General features: G+C 44.7%; 1 protein-coding gene across 1 annotated transcript; it reads right to left on the reverse strand.

Annotated features, from left to right (window-relative positions):
• Positions 1-1,571: 1,571 nt before the first annotated feature.
• Positions 1,572-5,369, reverse strand: oxld1 (oxidoreductase-like domain containing 1). Its single transcript, XM_069159962.1, has 2 exons — positions 5,167-5,369; positions 1,572-2,727 (listed from the first exon to the last, which is right to left on the reverse strand). The coding sequence occupies exons 1-2, from the start codon at positions 5,215-5,217 to the stop codon at positions 2,371-2,373; spliced, it is 408 nt and encodes a 135-aa protein (XP_069016063.1). The 5' UTR covers positions 5,218-5,369; the 3' UTR covers positions 1,572-2,370.
• Between the last annotated feature and the right edge of the window lie 5,884 nt (positions 5,370-11,253).

An 11,253-nucleotide genomic window follows, 5' to 3' on the forward strand; every position in this document is an offset into this window, starting at 1 on the left:
GTGGGTTATTGAGAAAATCCAGTTGAATTTCTTTGTTTGCACAAATGCAGTCTTCACATTTGATCGTGTTTTTAATGAAACTGAATGATCCAGAAATGCCTCCAGAAAATGCAGGTTAACATTATGTAATGATAATTAAAGAGAGCAGGATGAGATGAGACCGTCTCCAATATGTTGATGCAGCAGGAAGCTTCCTGAAAGGCCCACCGGTCCACTGCCTCTTTGTTACGCAATCGTCTCACCATCTGCTTCGGGCAAAAAAAAACCTTCAATCCTTCATCCTGCAGAAATCTCTCAGATCATCTTACTGTGAGTGTCGGTGTAATTCCCTGCAGTGAGAGTGCTCTTTATTAAGCAGTGCAGTAATCCGACACCAGCCTGCACACCTGTGGGACGGCAGACAGGCTAAAGCCATGCTGGACACATGGCGACGTCCCGAACAGCCAGGACTCATTCAGGTGTTTCACCTGCAGCATCATGTTTCCTGAATTTAGCACTTCCACTTAAAATGAGACCAGCAAAGCAAATTTATCCTGACTTTTAATTTCCAGTGTGGGTAAAAAGATTTCCCAAATCTGCTGGTCCTACAATTCCCATAATGCCATGCAGTCGCAGCACTCATTTTACACCCTGTTAACACATATTTCTATTCTCGGAAACCTCATCAGTTTTTCAGCTTCCATGGAAATGTTGAGGTTGAAAATGTCATTTTTGTTTTTTTAGCACGAATGTTGAGGTTCAAAGTTTATTTATGGCCCTCGGAGACAGCATGTAGTTTCCCCAGAGACATGAAGGTTTACATTCAACACGTTACACTGGATATAAAATGCAGAGTTGATAAACAGAACAACCTAAAAACACAAATCGCAAAGTTGATCGTTTAGTTTTGAATGATTTTGCTTCTTGTTTGAATGATTTCTCTCTTGTTTGTTGGTTTTGGTTCATTTTTTTTTTTTAGGTTTGTGTCAGCGGTCGTAGTTTGTCGTCGCTGCGTTCAGGGCGTCCGTTCATCTGATGACCACTGAGCTAATCTCTCAGCAGGAGGGTGTGAAGGCACACATGTACGCCCGGCTCTGTGAGCTGTTAATGAGTGAATGAACACGGATACGACAGGCAGAGGATCGTATTTATTTTACAAAGTTCAATTTTTATATGAAAAATTACTGTTTATAGCATTAATAGAATTTATGTAAAAAGCAATTTTCAAAAGCAGAGCAACAGATCAGGGTCACCGTCCGACTGAAGGAGTTCCTTCTTCTCTGACATCATGGTTGGATAAATGTGTGTAATCAGAGGATCAGTCAACATATTTTATCCTCAGAAGAGCAGTTAGTTTTATGTGCATGTGGCTCCTCCTAGTGGCAGATCTGAAAACTGCTCCTGCTCTTTATTCCATGACTTAGATCAGCTGGGAGCCATATGTTCTCCGACACTAATGCTTTAAATAATTTCACTACTAATTCCAGATTTATGAGCTTTTTAACACATTTTTTTTAAAATTATGACAGCTATTTAAATAATTGATCTATTTCTGACTGAAACACAAAAGAAGGAAAAGAAAGCTGTTTGACTCGAATCAAAAAAGATCTTTATTTAAACAATTATTAAAAATAAACTTCAAACATACAATTTCGATATACTCTTAAATATAGTGAAGCCAACGATCAGTAAACACATTAAAATCAATTTCTATCACTTCAGTTCAAACAAAGTGGTTCATAAAATAAAAGTGCAAATGTGCTTTATGACTAAAAGAACATGACAGTGAATAAATGAATGAATGAAATATGCAGATTACTGAAGATTCACAGACACTTGCAGACTAAATGTGACGACAGTTCTAAAGTCCGGCAGGTTGTTGGTTTTAGGCCAGAAATTGAATTTTCTAAAAACCCGGCTCTGTGATGTTTGGATTTATTCTGATCGGTAATAAAACAGGACGTCCAGCTCGCTGTGTTGGAGTGTGAGCGAACAGTCGATTGTTGTGGTCGACGTGTTGGATGTTTGAGGAACGGGCAGGTGCAACCTCCCGGTGTCAGAAACCACAGGGCAGCGTCGGAGGTCCGGGTGGAGTCATCTCCTCTTCTTTTCTCTTCATGAGCAATTTCTGTTGAGTCTTTCCTCGTCTGGATGGAGGTTCACACGGTGCCGTGTCCGACGGTCTGACTCCTCGTGCTTCTTGATATCGTTACGACTGGACGAAGCTTCCAGAACGAGATGGGAGTTTGTTTTCTGAAATGCTCTGCAGACCTTGAACCTGTGACCGACAGGAGACGGTGACAAACTGGGTGAAGGAGGTTTGTGTTTTGTTTTTGTTTTTTTAAAGTGCAGCTAAGGGTTCTTTACTCCACGTCTTCACTCTGCGATGCGTCACGTCTTCTTTAAGAGTCGGATCTCCATCTTTAAGAAGGTTTTGAGGTTCTCATCGAGGACGTGCTCCTCGATGGCGGCGAGCGCCCGGTCGCCTCCGTCGTGGTAGTACGACAGCAGCTGCTCGGCGTGTTCGATCCACACGCAGTTGTGGCAGCCGCTCATGCAGCAGTGGGTGGGGGCGGGCGGAGGACCCCGGTCGGGGCACCAGGTGGAGGGACTGCGCTTCTGTTCTGGGTTGGAGGAGTCGGTCAGAACGGGAGGAGGAGGTGAATCCGGTCCTGCAGGCAGGCGGCGGACGACCCCGCCGTGAAGAAGACTCGTCCATAACTGCCGAGGACAACGACAGCTGCACAGCTGGAAAACATCAGGACAACACGATGCTTAGATATAGTTAGAGTCTATTATTATTATTATTATTATTTAGGTTTATAGCCTATAAAACATCAGACAATAATCATTATTACAGTCTGAACATCGTCCTCTTTTATTTTTATGTTCCAGTAATATGACTAAATATTAATGTAGAAACAGGATCCAAACATTCATATTGTCTGTTATTCATCATCAATGTTTACTTTTTAAGAAACAACCTTAAACTCGGGGAACTTATTAAAGTCCAAAGTTGTGTGTGGAAGGAGATATAATCCTTTTCTTTGTCGTTTACTCAAATAACGTCTACAGTTGAAGCTTCCCATCTCTTCCACTCCAGTTTGACTCGGGTTCCTGTATTGTACGTGTTGGTGTGTCTTTCCTCTGGAGAATGAACGTGATGGCTCCTCTGGAGAATGAACGTGATGGATCCTCTGGAGAATGAACGTGACGGATCCTCTGGAGAATGAAGAATGAACGTGATGGATCCTCTGGAGAATGAACGTGATGGCTCCTCTGGAGAATGAACGTGATGGATCCTCTGGAGAATGAACGTGACGGATCCTCTGGAGAATGAACGTGATGGATCCTCTGGAGAATGAACGTGATGGATCCTCTGGAGAATGAAGAATGAACGTGATGGATCCTCTGGAGAATGAACGTGATGGATCCTCTGGAGAATGAACGTGATGGATCCTCTGGAGAATGAACGTGATGGCTCCTCTGGAGAATGAACGTGATGGATCCTCTGGAGAATGAACGTGATGGATCCTCTGGAGAATGAACGTGATGGATCCTCTGGAGAATGAACGTGATGGATCCTCTGGTGAATGAACGTGATGGATCCTCTGGTGAATGAACGTGATGGATCCTCTGGAGAATGAAGAATGAACGTGATGGATCCTCTGGAGAATGAAGAATGAACGTGATGGATCCTCTGGAGAATGAAGAATGAACGTGATGGATCCTCTGGAGAATGAACGTGACGGATCCTCTGGAGAATGAAGAATGAACGTGATGGATCCTCTGGAGAATGAAGAATGAACGTGATGGATCCTCTGGAGAATGAAGAATGAACGTGATGGATCCTCTGGAGAATGAAGAATGAACGTGATGGATCCTCTGGAGAATGAAGAATGAACGTGATGGATCCTCTGGAGAATGAACGTGATGGATCCTCTGGAGAATGAAGAATGAACGTGATGGATCCTCTGGAGAATGAACGTGATGGATCCTCTGGTGAATGAACGTGACGGATCCTCTGGTGAATGAACGTGACGGATCCTCTGGAGAATGAACGTGATGGATCCTCTGGAGAATGAACGTGATGGATCCTCTGGAGAATGAAGAATGAACGTGATGGATCCTCTGGAGAATGAACGTGATGGATCCTCTGGAGAATGAACGTGACGGATCCTCTGGTGAATGAACGTGATGGATCCTCTGGTGAATGAACGTGATGGCTCCTCTGGAGAATGAACGTGATGGATCCTCTGGAGAATGAACGTGATGGATCCTCTGGTGAATGAACGTGATGGATCCTCTGGAGAATGAAGAATGAACGTGATGGATCCTCTGGTGAATGAACGTGACGGATCCTCTGGTGAATGAACGTGATGGATCCTCTGGTGAATGAACGTGATGGCTCCTCTGGAGAATGAACGTGATGGATCCTCTGGTGAATGAACGTGATGGATCCTCTGGTGAATGAACGTGATGGATCCTCTGGTGAATGAACGTGACGGATCCTCTGGTGAATGAACGTGATGGATCCTCTGGTGAATGAACGTGATGGATCCTCTGGTGAATGAACGTGATGGATCCTCTGGTGAATGAACGTGACGGATCCTCTGGTGAATGAACGTGACGGATCCTCTGGTGAATGAACGTGATGGATCCTCTGGTGAATGAACGTGATGGATCCTCTGGTGAATGAACGTGATGGATCCTCTGGTGAATGAACGTGATGGATCCTCTGGTGAATGAACGTGACGGATCCTCTGGTGAATGAACGTGATGGATCCTCTGGTGAATGAACGTGATGGCTCCTCTGGAGAATGAACGTGATGGATCCTCTGGTGAATGAACGTGATGGATCCTCTGGTGAATGAACGTGATGGATCCTCTGGAGAATGAACGTGACGGATCCTCTGGAGAATGAACGTGATGGCTCCTCTGGAGAATGAACGTGATGGATCCTCTGGAGAATGAACGTGATGGCTCCTCTGGAGAATGAACGTGATGGATCCTCTGGAGAATGAACGTGATGGATCCTCTGGAGAATGAAGAATGAACGTGATGGATCCTCTGGAGAATGAACGTGATGGATCCTCTGGAGAATGAACGTGATGGATCCTCTGGAGAACAACACCGAGTTCTGTCTGTGAAGGTTAGCTTCACGTTAGCATTAGCTTAGCTACCAACCTTCTGTAAAGACACCGACGACCTCACGGCGTTAACACCCGAACACAACATCCTGGGAGCGGGTAGGACGCCCGGCTACGGGTCCGTGTGACTTATTTTTCTTTTTAAACCGAAGCTTTCATGAGGCCGGCCCTTTCAAAGTGTTTTAATATCCATCGCTTTAGCCAATTTATAAGCTAGTTGCGTCAGCCCATATCTTCAACTTTGACCTCTGTGCGTGACTGTAAACAAAAACGTTGATTGGACAAAAGGAAATAATGTAACCAATGAAACGGCACCCTTCTAAACTTTAAACCAATGGAAGACGCAGAGTACTCTGGAGGCGGGCTACTAAAAAGTGCTGCACTTCCCACCTCTGGCCAGCAGGTGTCGGTATTTAACATGTATTTGCTCAGTGAGGATGACCTTAGAAACGAGTAGTTAATCTTACAAACATAAAATACACACATTAAAGAACCAGAACAACATATATGTGCCTTTTAAAATAATAGAATAAATTGTAATGTTTATGATTATAATAAATATTATTTCTTCTCAGTGGTGGAACATAATTTAAGTACATTTACAGTAAAGTAAAAGTAAAAACTAGCTCCATCTAGTTATGACAGTAAATTGCTACATATACTTAATGTATTAGTACTAACAAGCTCATATTGTTATTTATATTTATATATATTTATTTATATTTATATATATATATATATATTCATATCGAAATCCCTGTAACTTTGGGTTCATGTTTTATTTTCTATTATCGCCATGCACCACTGAACAGCTGATTGCCCTGAACTAGCTGAACAGACTAGCTGTGCCGAGTCAGGGCCATGTCATCAGTCGCCGAAAACAATCTCTATTCAGCTGCACAGATCGGCGTGGCGACGAGGTCTGTGTCTGCAGTTTCCCTTTGAATGCGTTGTGCTGTGAATCCTGTTATCCCTTCTCTCTCTGGATTACCACCGGTTCCTTTCAAACAAACACAGCAGGGAGGAGATTTTTTTCCCCATTTGAATGTCACTTATGTTTTGGCACAAGATCAACTGTTGTAGCCACAAAACGTCCCGGTGGTTAAAAGTACGTGTGACATTAAAGAAACTCTTGATAATACGGCGTTTCACACTCCAAACTTAAGGACTCCTTGAGTTCTTTAGCTCTAAAAGTGAAGTTAAGAGGTTTTGGTGGACAAATGAGTCGATCAGTCAGTCAAATCCTGCAGATAATTCACCTTTTCACCAGGCGTTTGGAAAAATCCACCATAATGAACTCCTAAAGGGACTTTTATTTCCATTCAGCGGGCTCACTAACTAGTCAAAACAGTCCAGTAACAGCAGATATGAGTTCTACTAAAATCAGTCTGCATCTACTTGTCTGTCTTTCTGTCTCCAGGATCAAACCTGTTGTGTTTCCCATCAACATGTCTCTTAGTCAGGCTAACTTTGCGCTCTCCACTTCGGTTGTAGAGATTCGGGGAAACGATTAGTCGAACAAAACTGCAAATAAATTGCAGACAAAAATCTCACAGCTTTCCAACAAATTCAGTCTGACTGAAGTCAAAATGCAGAAATTAGCTGCCTGGAATAAACATTATACAAAACTGCATCAGAAATCTTTTGGAGCAAATCATTCCTGAGAGGAAGTAGCTTCTGTCCACGAAGACCGCAGACGGCAGGCGACACGTCGGATCGTCTCAATCGAATGTAAAGATTCAGCTAAATGTTGAAGACTTTAATGGCATCATGTTTGTTAGAAGGTTTCAGTCTTGAACTGGAACCCTGAGGCATTCAGACTATGTTGGGAATTCATAACTCAGACTCGCTTTCTTCCCGCTTCTGCTGCAGGAATCCGATCCGTGTTGTGTTGCACTCGGAGTCGTAGTGAAGTTACGTAACGTCAGCAGAAACCGCAGGAAAAGGCTCCAGAAATGCTTCTCCTCGGGGTGTTTTTCACCGACCCACATTTAGATGAGTTATGTGTCGCTGTGCTGAAAGAGTATTAAACCGCCAGAGGAAAGGAAAGCAGATTTGGTTTTGTGAATCGACTCCTTTATGGTTATGTGTGAAGCGTCCTCTGATGTGTGGTCTAATGAAGCCTGCCACTTTCTTAACTATTTGACCCCTTCAGCGATGCATGGGGGAGTAGTGTGTGTGTGTGTGTGTGTGTGTGTGTATGTGTGTGTGTGTGTGTGTGTGTGTATATGTGTGTGTGTCCCTGCAGACCTCAGTGTTTGCAGTCCACCTCCATGGTAACGCGGTGTGGAAACACAGCAGCTGCTCGGCCTTGCGTGAGATACCAGGTGTGTGATGGCGCATGTTATCTCTCCACAGCTCCCCCGGCGACAATGTGACTTCATCCCGAGGAGAGGCGCTGCCCTCGGCCGCGGTCGCGCTTCAGAGAGACGTAAAGCTTTTATTCAGACGCAGAGAGACGACCTGGTGATAAAAGGCTGCTGCTTTTATTCTGAAAGAACAGCAAACAATCGCTGAGGAGTAACAATTAGTCTTTAAAGGGAAGCTGAATACACAGAGTTTTATCAGGCTCAATGATTCAGCTGTTTATTAATAGCTGCATTTTGATTACAATAGAGTCCGTCCCACGGTGGCTTTGTTATCAAGAGGATCGTATTTCAGCGGAAACGTAAGAAGAACAGAAGAGATTTTACTATATTCATAGAGTGACATCATAATGTGGATAGATTTCACTTCTTTCATGGTCATTTGATCCGTTGTTAATATAAATATATTGATTATTAACTTGACAGTAAATCAAAGGGCTACAAAGAGAAGCAAAATGACCACAAAGACTCAAACTGACCAAAATAAATTAAATGAATTCAGAGACACAAAATGACATCACAAAGACATAAATCTAAACAAAATGATAAACAACAGTAAACAACCTCAAAGAGACACAAAATGTAAGAAACATTTACTCCCTCCATCATAGAGTCATGATCTATCCAGAGATATATCGATATAATCAGAAGAAGAAATGTGACCTCAAATGTTTCTTGCTGTCGGTTGACGTGTTGGTTGAAGGTATTTGGTGTCAGCTTGTGAGAATCTCTTTAAGTATGTCAGGCATGTGAGCAGCGAGGAGGCCGAGGGTCTGTGTTCTCCAAGTCTGCTGCCACAAACAGCCCCCCACCTCCTCCTCCACCTTCTCCTCCACCTCCACCACCCGGGCCGAGGCTCCCGGATTCAGTTTCTCTCAACACCTTTTCCCTGGAAACTCGTGTAGCCCTGCTTTTACCTCCGGCAGGTGTTTCCTGAGCCTCCGCCCTCCCGTCCCGTCCCCCTCCCGTCCTGTCCCCCTCCCGTCCTGTCCCCCTCCCGCCCCCCCGTGCCTGCAGATGGAGGCAGAGATAGATTAAATCGGGCACATGACAAATATTTAAAGAAAAGAAGCTCGGGGGAACGGAGGCTATTTGTGATTCAGTTTGATGCCTCTGAAAAGTTTCACACGACCCCGAGCGGCTCCACAGGAAGTCCAAGAAGACTCCGTAAAAGACGAGTTTCACATACTTCAGGACCGTAGCAGAGGTATTACACAGTGTATGCAGGCACGGTACACGTGCTGCTCTATATAAGGAACAGATCTCCGATTTTTAAGGGTATTTTTGAAGATAACACCAAGATTTTCTAGATTTTGGGAGCGACTAAACGTGCCAGGAGTTTTAGGGATGCTTGATGTGGAAATGTTTCGGACATAAAAGGACACAGCTGCATGTTTTCTGCCGGTTTGACTCCATTTATTGATAATCCTGGTGGGAGCCTCAGAGCATAGATAAGAACTCTTGTGTTAGAAGTCATTTCGGACCAACAGTATGAGGCATGTTTCCTTGGCTGTGGGGGTTATCTGTGTTTTCCTGCTGCAGCTGCATCAACAGTCTTTGCAAACAAGCTTCCTTCTAAACAGGGAAAAGTTGCACCCTCAGACCGACCGGCTAAAATTAACCGTGCGATAACGTCCGGTCGTGTGTCCGGCGAGGATGAGCGTTAGAAAGGTAGCGGCGAGGCGTTCAGGGGCGCTCAGGTGTCCTTCGTCAAGGTCCTCCCGGCCGACTCACAGCAACAGCTTTGTCCCGAGTGCACAATGACCACACTGTTCGCTCACCTGCCGAGTCCACGAAACGACGAGTCAGTGGCACACCTCAAACGGTGACTCGTCACAATTGGCAGAAACGTGTGTGTGTGTGTGTGAGAAGCAGAAGAACTCACCAAGAAAACAAGGAGAGTTTAACTGACTTTACTAAGAAATCAGTTACAGATCATCATCAGTGAGACCTGAAAAAATGAGCAAAATATTGGATGTTTTTACAGTAACAGTGCTGAATATTTTACTTTACTGCAAAAGATGTGAAAACTCCCTCCAGCTCTGGTAAGATGAATGTTTATTGAAGTAAACCAACGTTTGAACCGGTTATCTAACTTTTCTAAGGCGCCCTCCGGACTGTGTCCCACGCTGTAGTAAAACAAGCCGTTTCTGTACATGAAGTCTGCGGCGTTGACAGAACATAAGCGGCCATTGGTGGATATTGAAGACTCCACTGCAGCGGCTTCTCTTGTCATTTCTGCTGCTGTTTATTCATGAGGACGAACGCACACTGTGTGTTTGTGTGTCGGATACCTGCGCTATCAGCAGGATGCAGGCGGCGGCTCAGAGCGCCGATTATCTCAGCGGGACGTCTCTCGCGCTCCCACCGCTGCTGTTTTCAGGAACCTTCAGAGTTCCCGCCTCATCCTCCTGAATCTGTCCACATATTTCAGTTCAGAGCAAGAAGGTGGAGTTTAGAAACATCAAGAAGTTCCTGTCAACAAGCTCGCTTACAGCCAAGTGTTCCTGAGCCCATGCACTGATTTCCACTACAGAATCCTGGCCACCCTGTTGCCATGCCGCCACAGTTCAGGTGGTTTGTTTTCCCCTCAGACGCCTCAGGAGAGGTGTTGACATCTGACTCTGGGGGACGAATTCCCGGTGACACAACCCCCCCGCCGATGTCAAAGAAAAAACATAAACAAAATATTTGCTGAGGGTAAAACCAACATTCAAACTCAATGTTTAGATAAATAGCAAAGAACAAAAGACAAACAAAGTCACGAAAATGTCTCTCAACAAGCAACATGCTGCAGTTAAACAGGTAAAAAACTAATTTGATTTGTTTTCTTTTCCAAATAAGCCTCAAGCTGTCGGCGTGTTTAAATGAGTGCAGTGTTTACTACGTAAAGAAGTCCGAACTTCCTGTAAAAGTGGCTCCAATTTTCTATTTCATCGTCCTTCGTTGCTGACGTAACATCTGACTCAATCTTCTTAATCGAAGTTTTCATTTGTCTGTGAGAAGACAAGGTGACACTCGTCACGTCATCCATTATTAGGTTTCAGTATTTTCTGTTGGACAGCAGAGAACATTTGGCATCGAGAGGAGCTCTTTGTTTAATAATGCCTTAAATAAAGGAGCCGCGTGTCCTCCCGCGACCCTGCAAACCTTACGCAATCCACCGCTCCTCCTGTTGGTGCCTTCAGGATAATAAATTGTTGCTTTTGTAGTTCGACATTATCACAGAACTCGTGAAATCCATCAACTGGGCATAAAAGGTGGAAAACAGCATGTCACCGCTCTTCTTCTTCTTCTTCTTCTTCTTCTTCTCTTATCGGGTCCACAGCAGTTTTTTTTTTTTTTTTACTGCACCGTCCATCATGTGAACCTCGATAGAACCACATGTGACAGGCGGTCCTGAAATAGAGGCGGGACGCAGCTTGGCATCACCTCCCCGGGACATTCGGAGGTTATCGGGCCGCCGCAGCGGGCTCGGTTATAAATCATAGCCCGACCTCTCCGACCGCGGCCGAGCGTTTCCACGGCAGCGAGCAGCCTGCAGCTGCTGTAACGGAGACGAGGGAAACGTGAGCTGGAGGTCTGAGGGCTCGCGCTGTCAGAGGATTACATAACGATGTTGTAGCTGCTGGCTAGATTCATATTTGGTTTGATGAAAGCATCCAAAATGATTTTCTCTCTTCAACACAGAGGCGCTGAAGACGATTTTGATGTTCGTGGGCCGACAGATAACCGAAACCTCCGATCGATGATGACCT

Source organism: Embiotoca jacksoni, unplaced genomic scaffold (genome assembly GCF_022577435.1).
Source record: "Embiotoca jacksoni isolate LCO1_2020_lvr unplaced genomic scaffold, fEmbJac1.0.p SCAF_26, whole genome shotgun sequence".
Lineage (NCBI taxonomy): Eukaryota > Metazoa > Chordata > Actinopteri > Embiotocidae > Embiotoca > Embiotoca jacksoni.